Here is a 15718-nt window from a genome sequence, read left to right as displayed (position 1 = left end):
TATATTCAGCTTCAGATATGTTTTTGTTTTAGGTATTGTGATATATATATATATATTTTTTTTTTTTGATGGTTAGATGGGTGATATGGAGGAGGAGGAGGATGATGACGAAGGTGCCCGTCCACTGGCTGAGTCTCTGTTACTGGCTCTGGCAGACCTGCTTTTCTGTCCGGACTTCACCGTTCACAGCCACAAAAGAGGACGACCTGTAAGTCTGGAAATTATGTTAATACCTACATTAACAAATGCACCTTTTAAATCATTAATATTGTCTATAATATTAATTAAGACTCTTTTTTATTAAATTATGAAAAATACGAATGTTTAATAGATCATTATTTTAGTTCTATAAACAAATCTTTTGCTTTGTAATATGGTGTGTTTCTTGCTGTGGGTTGTTAAGGCATCGACCAGCATTATACTGCAGGGCCTAAGATTAAGCATTGTCATGTGGTATGTCATTTACTTCGGAGTTAAAAAAGGTTCTTGCCTGGAGATAAAAATAGGACATTTCATTTGAGGTGTAAATATACAGTGGCAAGAAAAAGTATTTGAACCTTTGGGAATTTTGTTGTTTTTCTGAATAAATTTGTCATAAAATGTCAAGGGTATTGATAAACATAATGTGTCTAAAAATAATTAAACACAATCTTTCATGTCTGTATTGAACACACTCATTCAACGTTCAAATTGGCAGTGGAAAATGTAAGTGAACCCTTAGAATGAATAACTGGTTGACCCCCCTTGGCAGCAATAACCTTGACTAGACATTCCTGTAGTTGTGGATCAGATCTGCACATCATTGATGAGGAATTTTAGCCCATTCTTCCTGGCAGAACTGCTTTAGCTCATCATATTCTTTGTCCCTCTTCAAGTCAATCCATAGCATCTCTATTGGGTTTAGGTCTGGGCTCTGACATCATGGCCACTCCTAAAGGCGGATTTAGTTTTTCAAAAGCCATTCAGTTGTGGACTTGCTTCTGTGTTTTGAGTCGTTGTCCTGTCGCATCAACCACCTCCTGCAGTTTCAGCTGACATACAGACATTCTCACATTGTCCTGAAGAATGGTCTGATATATTTGGGAATTCATCTTCCCCTCAATGATTGCAAGCTGGCCAGGCCTCGATGCAGCAAAGCAGTCAGCTGTCTAAGTTTTCAGACGCAGCCAATGATAACAGCGGTATAAAGATAAGTAGATTGTGTGAAAAATACTGCTTTTACAGAGATATGTGTATTTTCTATGAGGCTGGCTCCAGTCAACAGCGCGACGCTTCTTCACATCTCCATCAAACTGCGTATACAACACATATCTATCGCGGACCATTCTCATGCCAAAGTTTATTATTTGCGTGCGTTTTAAAGTTTTGACAGTTTAAACTTTCTTTTTCCTGACAGCTGCTCTTGTCTGCGTACACCGGACATGTGCACACAGCTGCCTGTCATCAGTGCATGTGAACATAGCGAACATCAATTTCTGTTCTTGATTAAGGAACTGTTGTACTTATGCGTGTATATTTAATTTATACACTGAAGACTGAAGTGTTTTATTTTCATTACTTTTAAGAGACCTTAAACCTTTTTAAAGAGATATTAAATTTCTCTTAGCAGAAGAAATATTTGAAGAGTTTGGTTCCAAAACACAATAAATCCATTTTGACAAATTTCGGTAAAAACGAGTTTTCTATACCAAGAAAGTGACAAGAGGAAAACCACTATTTTCTGTTACAAACTTTCACATAGCATCTTTAGGTTATAAAAACATAAAAAAATCAAATCCATAACTTGATTTTCAAAGATTTATTATAAAAACGAATGATTTTTTTCCACAAAATGCAATAAATCCATGACGTTTTTTTTTTTTCAAAAATTCTATAAATCTATTCAATCAATGTATAGATGTGCATTCATTTTTGCCATTTTATATTCATTTAGTTGAACATTTGTACACACTGATTAAAAAAATAATCAAAACACTTACTTTGTCATATTAGGAACACTGTCATTGCTGCGCGGTTATACTTAACGCCATCGCTTACAGTTTTTTTCAATCGCTAACAAGCGCTTACCCATACTTCAGATAATTTTTCTAAACACTTAACACAGTTTTCCACCTACAAAACACAATTGGCCAAATGCATAATTTTCTTCTCAAAAACACATTTTGTTAAATAAATACTAACTCTTCATTTCAAAATATAACAAATCTTTCTCTGCACATAATACCTTTACCAAAACACTGGAAATCTGACTCAAAATGAAATTATTCTTTCAAAGAATAACACTTCTTTTCACTTCACAAGGTACATGCAATCAATTAAAGTACACCAGGTTTCACATTACTGGCTATTGTTTACATTACAAAAACTGCATAGACTTTTATGTTTCAGTTTTACAGGTATTTGCATGCAAAACATGCAATCCACCGTTTTTATTCTAAATGTCTTGGTTGGGAACTGTGTGGCCAAATGTACAGCAATGTTCACATTCAAAAGCATTTCAGTAAAAAGCAGTTTTTCCCCTTACTCTTGACTACAGGAGGTTAAGTAGAAACACAATATGATAGAACAGAAAAAGTTTGACAGTATTGATCTTGATCATTTTTGAGGAGCTTTCCTCTTCCCCCAGAGGGTGGAAGACGTTGCATTCTTTAGAGGGACAATTTTTTTTACATATGCATTGTATGACCTTATTGACACGTCAAGTGAGAATAGAAACAATCCATGTAAAATGCAATATTTACCTGTTGGTTTGTTGAAAGATGCGTGTAATGGAGGCAACCTCTTAAAATTGGGCTGCACTCTTTCACCAGCCTCTCTTACTGAAATCAGTGAATTTCATCACTGACTACTGTTCTTGCAGCCCTTGGAATGCCACCACCATGCTTTCTTACACCTCTACATTGCCCTCTCCTTGGGTCCTGCTCTTCTCCCTGGCCCTGCTCCTCTCACTGCGCCTCTCACTGCTCCTGCATTTCTCACTGCACCTCTCACTGGGCCTGCTCTTCTCCATGTGCCCCTGGCTTTTATGCTTCCTCGTCCAGACATTACAATGTTTGTCTGTTTCTGTTTTCAAAAACATCACTCCTCAAAGTCTTCCTTTTACTGTATAAGTATCAATGTAAAAGAAAAAATAACCTAAGCCAGACTGGAATCAGCTGTGGTTGGCCCAATTTACGCAATATAAAGGTTTTTATACTGTATCTATGGTTTGGAATATTGTTTTTGCTATTGTGGGATGTTGTGTGTAAGCATTCGTAAGTACTACAAAAACAATCCATAATTTTGGTGGGAGGTATAGCTTGTCTGTTAAGAAAATGTAAGCATTGTGGAAATGTGTTTACTGACTGCATATTGTGTGAAAACGACATGAAATGTGTGAATGGTATGGCCACAAAAGACCGATGCTGTGCTAATTGTGTTTAGAGTTTTGAAAATGTGACAACTGATTGGACAAATGCTTGTTAGCGACTGAAAAAAACTGTAACATTTTTTTACAGCGATCAGCTGTGATTCTCGTTGACTTTGAGTACAATTATGGAAAGTTTTTCATAAGATCCCCTGGGATCAATGTGTTAGCACGAGAGAAGCTAGATGCTGTCGGAAGAACAAGCGATCGTCTCCCGAGTGCCTCTCGGCGTAAATTATTAGATGTTGATGGCTTACGTTTCTTTCCCGTCACAGAAAACCACAGGTTTATCAATGCTATTAAAGTATTATTTCGTTTTTGTTTGTTTGTTTGTTTATCACAAAGTACAAAGTAGATGAGGAAAACTATTATAATACTGATTTTGGCAGTGACTTAATTTTTTCAAAAATGGCATTTATTGAGTTTTGGAACCAAACTTTTCATTTGTTGTGCTTATTAAAACTCTATTCTCTATTAGTCTCTATTAAAACAATAATATACCTAATTACTGCAAGTATTATAACAATGGCAACATCTGTGGAATCACTTTATCTAGAAAATAAAATAAAAGTTAAAGTCATCAAAGAGCTTGCATATCAGCTTAAAAAAATTTGTATCGGCCAATCACGAAGATAAAAATCGGTAATCGGTATCGGCTGCACAAATCCTGATTGGAGCATCCCTACTGCTTTTTTACACACAACATGAACATGTTATATTGCACACCAAAAACACAATCAAGGCTTCAAAAACACAGAGAAAATGTGAACTTTAAAAGTCGTTTGGCCAAAAGTAAAACCTGTGATCTTAAGGTAAAATGCAAGCATTTATAATACATAATGTTGATTTATATTACATTATATATTTTAACATTGTTGTTCAATAAAACCATGTGTTTATCATTGCTTCATAAGTTTAATATACGTTATTTTAAAGGTTGCTGCTTTCTTGGGTCTATATTTAAAGAGTTCAGATGCAAAAGCCACTGAACGCCTTAAAAATATGAGATTTTGATATTAACCCAATGCTCTTGACTAGAGGTCGGCCAAAATGTTTTTTTTCTCTGGCAGATACCGATTCCAATATTTAGAAATCAGGGCAGCTGATGGCCGATATGTTTGGCTGATTTTCTATTTGTACATAATAATCAAAATGTTCTCATCATTATTAGCAGATATTTAAAATGTAAAAATTTCACTATTTAAGCCAAAGTATTAAAAAAAAATGATGACTGGTCTTTCTGAAGAGTTTTACAACCTCCTCTGCACCATGCATTTATCAGACACAGATATTACCTGACACTCTGCTGTCATCATCTTTGATCAGTTTTTTACCATGGCTTTTATTGCTTTGTAGGATAAAATCCTTCTTTGGTAGACCTGATAAATTATTCAATCATCAAATCATCTACGTTAACATAGTAAATGTCCATGTTTTTAGTTTAGACTGGTATTTAGGGAAAATCTTTCTAAACACATTTACATTCTCATTTCTAAGGCACTATGAGTTGACACTCGTACAACTTAATCATTATACATATTCTTTAGTATCATGAAAATACCTGAAAAGGTTTGAAGAACAGCAATATAAATATAATATAAAAATATCCTTAAGCTATTTCCTGGAGCTGCGCATGTAAATTGTTCTTCTGTGGGACATATTGAGTTTTTGCAGGAGAGCGCCCTCTGGCTTTCGGATGTAGTGGCATTTCACCGTAATTCATTGAGAAGCATAGCAAGCATAATTGGCCGATTTATTGGTCCATCTCTAATGGTTTGACATAAACTTATAAAAATAGACCCGAGGCTGGATTTGCACAGGAGGTAGAGCGGAGCATGTCTTAAGTTTCAGATTGTCTTTGTGTCCTTCTCTCCAGGATTCGGTTGAGGACATGCAGTCATTGGACAGCTGTGAGTATATCTGGGAGGCAGGAGTGGGCTTCGCTCAGTCGCCCCCTCTCAACTACATCCATGATTTGAACAGGTGAGTGAGCCGGATTTCATTCCCACAGGGCATGTGCCTTTATTTAAGTTACCATGGCAACCCTTCAATCAGTAACCACATGAGCTTTAAAATCTCCAACCTGTTTTTCCAGCCAATCTTTGTTTAAGATCAGTCATTTATAAGCAAATCACCAAGCAGTTTAATTTCCCTTTGTGTTGAATGTTTGTAGGACTGAGCTGTTGAGGTTACTGCTCACATGTTTCTCAGAGGCCATGTACCTTCCTCCAACATCAGATAACAGCCTTCTCAACCCCTGGGTCACCTTCTTCTGTTCCACTGAAAACAGGTCTGTACAAACACACACACGCACGCACGCACGCACACTCCCTGAATAAACACCAGCATGCATTTATTAGTGGTGTTTGCGAGACAGCTGACGTGTGAATGCTTTCCAACAGTATGTTCTGACACTTGCGTGATTTCTAAACAGCTCGATTTACAATATCCCAGGGTGAACAATGAAACGGGGGATGAAATGTTTCCGTGTTAAAGATGGATATCAAAGAGATTTGATTTGGGCCAAAAGATTCTGGCTTTCACTTATAGCAATGATCTGACAACAACCAACAAGACTCGAGAAATTCCTCGGAAAGTTCCCCGAAAATAAATCAAAACCAACATTTCTTATTTTTTAATGGAGCATTGTAGAGGTGTGCGGAATGACCAAAAATCTATTTCACGGAATGAGTCATTTTATTTCACGGAACGGAATATTTCACGGTATACATGTTTTTCAGTTTATATTGTTTTTTGATGATAAAAATGTACAGAAATACACCACTCACTATAGCTTTTCACCACAGTTTTAAAATATGAGCAATTTAAAGTTAATAATGTTAAAGTAAAAATGCCCAGAAGATAACAACAGATAAGTCTTGATTAGACAGAATCAATCTTGTTTTTAATTGAGTTATTAATTTTATAGACTATTGAAGCTATAGTATGGCTCCATTGTATTTTTATTTATGCATACATTACATTAAACATATGCAATATGTAAAATAAACAGTTGTAAATATATGCAAAAACCTACAGACAGGATAAATACCTGTATATGAGAGAAGAAGTTCTAGATATTATAAATGTGACAGGTGCTATGATGTGATGATCATGAAGTCTGTTTTAGGGTCTTGACGGCCTTTACTTTCTATTAGACCTTAACATTTGCGTCTCTTTCTTGTCTTTCCGATCAAATATGTTTGTATAAGCAAATGGCGCGTCAAACCACATCGCTACAGCAGCGCACGTGTCACTGATATAAATGCGAGTTTTGTCTTAGCTTGCTTGAAGTTCAGAAAACTTTACAACTATTAGCATTATGTGCGAGAAGAACTCTTTATTTGGCGTCGCAGCTTCTTGCACTTGCCTAGAGAGACCTCTGCACGCAAGAGACCGGCCGGCTGCTGTATGAGGAGAGAGAGAGCGCGCGCGCGAGAGAGCGAGCAAGACAAGAGCTGGCACTTATAATAAAAATGACACAAATAACTCATTAATTTTTTATAAGTGAACTATTTTACATGTTTCTCCGTCACACTCAGTCTAACATGCTGGAGGGCAGAGTTAGCCACGCCCACTTATTTGCATTCCGCGGAATAGAAAAATCTGTTACGTCTGACATTTTATTCTGCGGTAACGGAGTATACCGTCATACCGCCCAGCCCTAGAGCATTGTGCAGTGTTTGTCCGTGTGGGAGTGTTTTGTTTCATAAAAATTAATGAATGTGCCCTCACAAACTTGGATTTTTGGGGGGAAAACTGAAAACTTGTAACTTGCTATATGCACTTGTGTATTATGGCCTCCCCACAGTGCTTTAAGTGAGCCGTTACGCGCTGGTACTCAGTACCGCCAATTCCAAATAAAGCTCTTGAGCATACCACCACCTCTCCGTGTGCCCAGAACGTACTTTTAGCGTACCGAAACGCTCATTTGCACATCTGTTTAAATCAGAGGCTTAATTGAATCCTTTGGCTGCGCTGCTGCTTTTCAGAGCGCCTCACTGAGAGCAGAGACTACATTACCCATACACCCTTGAGTTTTACGAGTTAAAAGAGCAAGCGTCAATTTTGCTGCTGTGAACTCAACGTGGTCCGGGGAGGTGTGTGTTTCTGTGTAAAACGCGCAACCATAGCTGCTCAGTTAAAATAAAAATACAATGATGCCCTCCTGGCTTTAGACTCTGAGTAAGAACAAGGTCAGAATCAGAGGACTTGCTTGCTGACATCCCACTAAGCCAGAATGATATCGCTGCCGCAAGCTTTTTCCCTTCTTTAAGTACGTGACAATCTCCGCTGTTAGTTTGGTTCCCCTCGACGCAACTTCGGATTTCCTCAGGCGATGTGCGGGGTGAAAACATTATTGAAATTGTAATACACATTCAGTTTAATTGCTAAACTACAAGTAAACAACTTTTTTATGAATTTGACGCGCACAGGAGTTTTACTACCCGCAAAATGGAAAACAACGGGACAAAATAAAGTGATGACTTTCGAGTTTCAAATGGCCAGTATTTTGTTATTCTTGAAGCCATAGACATGGGCTGTTTTTCAATTCTAAGAATGCAAAGAACGGACTTGCCTTCTCGTGGAGACTGGTCTTGCCAGGCAACCTTGGAAGAACGAACTCAGAAGGTCGCGAGAACAGAGAATGCACATGTGAGAATTGAGATGCGTGCGATCTTCCTGTTGGTCACGTGACCTCCCCAGATTTCAGAGCGCAAGTCTGCAATGATGCATCCTCGATATCAAGAACACATCCGGGTCTTTTCATGCGTCATCTGTACTTGTGTTCTTGAGAATTGGAATTGAACTTCGACTGTTAATCATGACATAGAGCGAGGACACAAGGACGCAAGATCGCTGAAGAACGCATATTGAGAGACAGCCTTGGTCTTAGTGTCATTTTAAAGTTTTTTTTCAAGCTCTTTTCAACTAGTTTTAGCATTTAACCATGTTGAAAATTTTACTTGCATACCTTTTGCACATTTTATTTATGTTTAATAGCTCTTTCTACAGTAGCTCTTTCTAAGGGTATTTTTTTCAAAATCCTTTTGCACATTTTATTTATGTTCAGTAGCTATTTCTAGCTCGAGCAAATCCACAAACTTATAAAGCCATTTATAAGGTCGTCTGTTGACTGCTGTATATAAAACCTCTTCAATATAGGAGGAGTCAAGTTAGCAAAAAAACTTCAAGCACTGCCTCCCCATGACAAGTCACTTTATTGTTTCTTAATCTTTGTAAGTTTGGATGAAATGTAAATGGCAAATCTGAATATGTACTGGCGGTCATTCTCTGATAATAGACGGCTTGGGCGGGAGCGTCAGCTCAAACTGTGAGTCTGCTGTGAGTTAGATTTCTGAATGAAACGCCAATTGTTCTACATCCAATCATTTCACAGTGGGAAAACACAAGCCACGCCTACTATTTTCATTGTGTGAAATTCTTTTTCACTTGGAAAGTCATCAGAAGATTGAAGTTGATGGTAGCCTCTGCTTACCGACTGTTGACCGAACGTCTGATGCGTATGGCACACTTTTCTGGAAACACTTTCCAAAGTCGTTCTCTGGTTGAATTATACAGGATTTCCGGTAGACCCATAAAGTCTTTAAAATACGTCCAAGAGTTTTGCTTGACGCAAATAGTGGAATCTAAAAGAGATATTTTAACGTGTTTCATGTCAGTCATGGGAAATATTAAGAATGCTACAGACCATTTTAAAAGATGTAAACAACACTGGTCCAGAAACACTTCCTGCTTTAGTTTTTTTATTTCACATATATATAATTCTCTTAAAGATGATTATTCAGTTTTATATGTTCTGTTGTTTGTATTTAGTATCCCAACGTTTATCTAGATTGAAACAGGAAGGGCTTCATCTGGACCAGTGTTGTTTACATCTCTTGAAATGGTCTATAACAAAACCCTCAGAAAAACAGGTTAGCAAGTGTTAGCAATGCCTTTGCATCCACCCAGAATGCCTGAATACAAATGTACTCAAAACACATGTGGCACACATCTTAGCATTGTGTAAGTGATTTTCTTCAGGTCATGTAAAAATGAAGGTGTTATTCTCACAGACACGCCCTGCCTCTCTTCACCTCCCTGTTGAACGTGGTGTGCGCGTATGACCCGGTGGGTTACGGGATTCCCTACAACCACCTGCTCTTCTCGGACTACCGCGAGCAGCTGGTGGAGCAGGCCGTACAGATCCTCATTGTGACCCTGGAGCATGAGGGAGCACAGCCGTACCGTCCCCCCTCCCCTTCCAGCATGGAGGACCAGGATGTAAGCGCACCACACCCCCTAACGTACACAACGCACACACACGCACGCACACACACAGAGCAAAGGTAAACATGTACTCTGTCTGTGTTATATTCTGGATTATGCTCAGATAAGCAGTGTAATGTTATAAAGATTAAATATATAATATGTCTAATGTATTCTCTTGACTTTATTCATAGTCTTCTGGTCCACATAATCTCTTCGTGAACTACTTGTCCAGAATTCACCGAGAGGAGGTATGCTTCTCGTGTTTATTCAAGTCTACTTGTTACCATAGCAACCACATACAGTAACAACACTGCACCTTCCCAAAATACCACCACCCTGTTATCATGGATACTTTCAAACACAAATAAAATATATACTGCTGTTTTTAAATTTAAACAATTTAAATGAAGCAATCTTTTCATTTGTGTGTTATTATTGTAGTATTATTGTCCAATGTAAGGCTTAAAGTTTGGTCTGTTTATCACACAAAACAAATAAAGTCTTTCAGTGGATTTCATATCGTTAACATTGAATATGTAAGTAATAATTAACCACTTAGAGAAATGTAGTAGTTTTTCTGTGTATTCAGGTTTCAATCTGTACACATACTGTATGTCCCGATCTCTTCTTCTTGCTTTTTTCATTTTTATAATAAGAGGAAAACTATAAACAGCACATAAAACATTCAAAAAAGTAAAAAATAAAGTATTTAAAAATGGAATGTAGGAAATAAAAAACAAACAAATTATAGATCAATAGTTAAAGGAACAGTATGTAGGATTGTGGCCAAAACTGGTACTGCAATCACCCAACTGGTGGCCAATACACAACATAAACATTTGTCGAGGGCTGCAACTCTTTTAAATGACAATATCCTGGTCAGACCACTGATGTGAGTGATATAATTATTTGAAATGAAAATGATTTCTAAATGTCTGGTGATATATCAGGGCCATTGTATGATTCATTGATATACATTTCTTACATACTGTTTCTTTAAATCTGTCTGCTGTGAAAAGATGGAGCTGATGTTGTGTGTGATTTGTTTGCAGGATTATGACTTTGTTCTGAAGGGTTTGGCACGTCTCCTGACTAACCCACTGACTCAAACCTACCTGCCCAATTCAACCAAAAAGATCCAGTTTCACCAGGAACTGCTTGTCCTCTTCTGGAAACTCTGTGACTTCAACAAAGTATGAGATTTGACACGGATTGTGAAGTCAGATGAAATGATATGAACTCTTGAAACACTGTTGATTTTTTCTCTTTGCAGAAGTTCTTGTTCTTTGTACTGAAGAGCAGCGATGTGTTGGACATATTAGTGCCTATACTCTATTATCTGAATGATGCTCGAGCTGACCAGTGTAAGTCTACACGTCAACATCTACATGCAGGTCAACAACACTGGCATATGGCATTGCATTTGACTTGAACAGAGTGTGTTGGGATGAGAGAAACGTTAGGGTTAGTGGTGCTCTATTGGGGAAAGAAAATACTAAATCAAATCAAAATGACTGGGTTATTGTAAGATTCAGTGAAATGACCTCACTGTTTAAGCTAACATGACTTGCATATTGCTTAACTTGCTTAACGTACTGTATGTTAACCTTTAGCACGGGTGGGTCTCATGCACATCGGTGTCTTTATTCTTCTGCTGTTGAGTGGAGAGAGGAACTTCGGCGTGCGTTTGAATAAGCCCTTCTCTCTACACGTGCCCATGGACGTTCCTGTGTTTACCGGCACACATGCCGACCTGCTGATCGTGGTAAATGACATACAGCATTTGTTTTACAATCATTGGTTGAAATTAACTTGAAATGATAAGCCTTTTCTTTTATTTAAGGAGAAGGAATGTAAATTTGAGGTCAAGTCATTCCAGATGCTGAGCATTTGAATAAAAGATGCTGAACAACATATACATTAGGGGTGTTAATCGGACCGTTCATTGTGATACGATATGTATCGGTTGCCTCCGCCAGTGATGCGATATTTGCGGTTTCATCAAACTTTTCTTCGGTGCGATTAAGATTCAAAACGGTTCATTTATCTATACTATAATATTGCTTGCCTAGTTAAGCAGTTACATTTTTAATAACTGATAAATGATAAACATTACCTCAAGAAATGAGGACGCAGAGAGTGTCAAAATAAAAGATATTTGTGTATCGTATCGAAATTTAATCAATGCATCGATCCATATCGCTATGGACATGCGTGTTTTATAATAAACTGCACTGATGAATATGTATTAGGAAAATAAACCTGGGGGCGGCTTGAATTACTGAACGCTTCTTTTCTGTAGGTTTTCCACAAGATAATAACCAGCGGCCATCAGAGGTTGCAGCCGCTCTACGACTGCCTGCTCACTATTGTAGTTAATGGTGAGTTTAAGAGTTATATCCACAGGGTTTTGTTGGATTCAGCTGTCATTGTGCGCTGTTACGCTCAAGCTTTGTCAGTAAGACGAGGTGAGGCAGTTTTCTTAGAAATCACAGACAGCTCATCCATAGGTGGTATCCTGAGATCGAAACCGTACCAAACAATAAGATGGTATTTAAAAACGAATCATAAGATTACTGTTGCATTAAATGCTTACTGGTTGAAAATGAATAAAGTACCTTATGTTTGTTTAGTATCTCCATACCTGAAGAGTCTTTCCATGGTGGCGGCCAACAAGCTCCTTCATCTACTGGAGGCTTTCTCCACCAACTGGTTCCTGTTTTCGGCTCCTCAGAACCATCATCTGGTCTTCTTCTTGCTGGAGGCCTTCAATAACATCATTCAGTATCAGTTTGATGGTACGATTAAAATGTTTTTCATTTTTTGCCGGACATTCTCAACTCTTTTATTAAACAATAACACCAAGGTTGATGATGTAATTGGTGCGTGCTGCGGTCCTAAAAATAACCCAATTAATTCACAGGGACTTTTCTCTGTCTCAGGTAACTGTAACTTGGTGTACGCCATCATCCGCAAGCGTAACGTGTTTCATCAGCTGGCCAACCTGCCCTCTGACCCCGCCTCCATTCAGAAGGCCCTACAGAAGAAGAAGAAGTCTCCGGATGCCATTTCTCGCACCAGCTCACAGGAGACTGTGTCAATGGAGGGCTCACGCCCGGCTGTACCCGCTGAGCCGGGCACTCTGAAGGCCAGCCTGGTAGCAATGCCAGGTAGTTGTGCTTACTGATGTAGTTATGGACTATAACTTAGATTAAATCTTTTCTGAGGGAAATCTCTGGAATATTCATGCATACTACTGTTGCTTGAACATACAGATTGATAACAAAATGTTTTTGAGAGAGAATTATCCAATGCTTGGCGAACTGAAGAACATCTCTTTCTCCTTTAACGATGATATCGTAGAGAATATCATACAAATTCTTAGAGTTACTTTCAAAATAAGTAAGGAATAATTAACGACGGGCCATTGAATTATAAGAATTATTCCTCTTATACCACGGTTACCACAAACATTGCTCTGGTGCCTATTTTTAAGACATTTGACAAGTTAGGTGTGCGGTTAACAGAAATTAATGCATACCCATCGAACATTTCTCAGCCAATCAGAATACAGCATTCAACAGACCCGTGGTATAATATGCATTAATAAACTGTAGCAGTTGGATTGTCTGTAGGTAAAGCAAACAGGATCCTAACTTTACAGTCATACAGTGTTAATGTCTTTAGGCATCGATAAACTGACGGAGACGTCCCAGGTTTCAGAAGATGGGACCATGATAGCGGTTCCACAGACAGAAATGCCACAAACCCCAGAACACAGCTGCCCGGCTGGGACCAGCGACACCGAATCGATCTCAGGACGAGACACAGAGGTCGGAGAGACACATTCACCGGACCTGTGGTTCTGAGATTTTCTCTCTAACTGAAACTAATTATTTTTTCATGTCTCTTGTCAGGATGTCTTCTACACTGAGGCAGAGATGGCAAGGAGACGTCTGTCCAGCACATCATCAACTATCAGCCACTGGAATCCCAAACCTGATTGGGTATGAAGACCTTTACCATCATCATCATCATCATTAACCAAGCCTTGCCTTTCTAATAATCAGGTTCATTTATAACTCTGGATCAAAGGGTGGGGTTCCCCTAGAAATGAACGCTTTATCTATCGTTGTGTCGTTTCAAATCTACAAGAACTTGGGGTGTAATAAAAAAAAATGCTTTGGGTGGTTGTATATGTAGCTTTCATAGTTGGGTGGTATTCCATAACCATTAACCATATTCCATGTGGGATTTATTACTAGGGTAAAGCATGAACAGTGTAGGCAAGACACGGATCAAGATGTTTTACACTGTTTTACAGGTTCTGTCCTGGAAGAGCAAACTCCCACTGCAGACAATCATGCGTTTACTGCAGGTCCTGGTACCGCAGGTGGAAAAAATCTGCATTGATAAGTACGGATGAGTTTGTACGTCGATGTTTGCGTGTCTGCGACTTTTTGCAGTGATGTCTGACTGTGCGATCTTTCGTCAGGGGTCTGACGGATGAATCTGAGATCCTGAAGTTTTTACAGCATGGTACTCTAGTGGGTTTGTTGCCTGTGCCTCACCCGATTCTCATCAGGAAATATCAGGCAAACGCAGGGACCGCCATGTGGTTTCGCACGTACATGTGGGGCGTCATTTACCTACGGTTGGTGTCATGTTTAACATTTACACTTCTACTTGATGAGTGTTGTTTAACAGAAAGCTGTAACTGGTTTGGTGAAAAACAAAAGTTATTGACCCGGTACTTCAAAAAAATCCCTGTTCTAATCCGTCCTTTTCAAAACCTTACCCAAATTAACAATGCTATACTTATCATTATCATAATAAAAATAAAAATGTCAGTTTGACTTCAGTCCATGTAATGATAAGTACATTTTTTTATGGTGATATAGAGGCAAAAGTCATGGATTGCAGCTTCAAGCATGAAGTCATACATGTATGCTTCCTTTATATGTACAGTGATGTTCAAAATATTAACAGTGCAACCTGATAAACCACTGTTATTCGTAGTAGTAATATTTCTGCAATGGAAATTATTGTGTAGTAGTGTAATAGGAAAACAATATAGCCATTTGTAATGATATCCCCACTAGTTATAGACTCATTTATTGAAAGTAGTGTGATCAAAATAATAGCAGTCTGAAGTTAAAATGGAAAATGAGCACATTGTCTAAAAAACAGCTAATTTTTGTTTTCTATTAGGAAAGCAGGGAAGAAAATGGTTTACCCATTGTTATAAAATATATCTGCTGCTGAATTTCTAAGTAAAATGGACCGTTCCATCATTGCTCAGAGGAACAATGCAATTTAATTAAAATAATGATTTGAGAGGAAAAACATGTAAAGAAATGCAGCAAAGTTATCTCATGCTCAGCTTAAATGATCTCAAATGCTTTAAAATGTCAACAAAAAATCCTGTCATACATGTGAGAAGCGGTTCAGATCCAAATGAGAAGCGGAACCAGATACCAAGGAGGAGCTGCTAGCAGAACCAGAGACCAAGATGGAGCCACGGGCAAAACCAGAATCCAAGACGGGGCCGCGGGCAGAGCCAGAGACCAGAGCCGTAGGTGAAACCAGAGGCCAGGGTGGAGCCGAAGGCAGAGCCAGAGACCACTGCGGAGCTGGGAACCAGGGTGGTGCCGCCGGCGGGACCAGAGAGCAAGCATGGCGGCGCTGGAAACAGCAGTGGTCCAGGTAGCACTGGAACCCAGGGTGGCGCCGGTGGCAACGGCCCTCTGGGGAATGGGTGTAGTTATGGCAGTGGCCCTCTTAATAATTGGTGCAGGTATGGTAGTAGCCATAAGCAGGTGCAGACTTGGTGGTGGCCGTCTTGGCAAAGGGTTTCCTTCTGATTGCCCTCTTAGACAGAGATACAGGCACAGTGGTGGCCATTTTAGGAACAGAGACAGGCTTGGTTTGAACTGGTTTTGGCAACACAGGTATGGCAAGGACAGGAGAAGACAGGGTTAACGTAGAGCATACAGGCGTCAGTGGCTGATGTGGCTCTCCAGCCCACTGAGCCTG

At 38.9% G+C, this 15718-nt stretch overlaps 1 protein-coding gene across 1 annotated transcript in view; it reads left to right on the top strand.

The window, feature by feature from the left end:
- hid1a (HID1 domain containing a) overlaps positions 1-15718 on the top strand; it is a 28731-nt gene that overhangs the window by 7381 nt on the left and 5632 nt on the right. The window contains exons 4-18 of the mRNA XM_065263677.2: positions 77-208; positions 5283-5389; positions 5580-5696; positions 9487-9694; positions 9874-9930; positions 10735-10875; positions 10956-11046; positions 11296-11447; positions 11985-12063; positions 12316-12480; positions 12625-12852; positions 13370-13515; positions 13600-13689; positions 14007-14098; positions 14178-14336. Coding sequence (XP_065119749.1) covers positions 77-208; positions 5283-5389; positions 5580-5696; positions 9487-9694; positions 9874-9930; positions 10735-10875; positions 10956-11046; positions 11296-11447; positions 11985-12063; positions 12316-12480; positions 12625-12852; positions 13370-13515; positions 13600-13689; positions 14007-14098; positions 14178-14336 — 1964 coding nt within the window. The remainder of the gene's footprint in view (positions 1-76; positions 209-5282; positions 5390-5579; positions 5697-9486; positions 9695-9873; positions 9931-10734; positions 10876-10955; positions 11047-11295; positions 11448-11984; positions 12064-12315; positions 12481-12624; positions 12853-13369; positions 13516-13599; positions 13690-14006; positions 14099-14177; positions 14337-15718) is intronic.

This window comes from Paramisgurnus dabryanus, chromosome 3, assembly GCF_030506205.2.
Source record: "Paramisgurnus dabryanus chromosome 3, PD_genome_1.1, whole genome shotgun sequence".
Lineage (NCBI taxonomy): Eukaryota > Metazoa > Chordata > Actinopteri > Cypriniformes > Cobitidae > Paramisgurnus > Paramisgurnus dabryanus.
The sequence above is the reverse complement of the archived record's forward strand: the minus strand, read 5'-3'. Positions and strand labels throughout refer to the sequence as shown.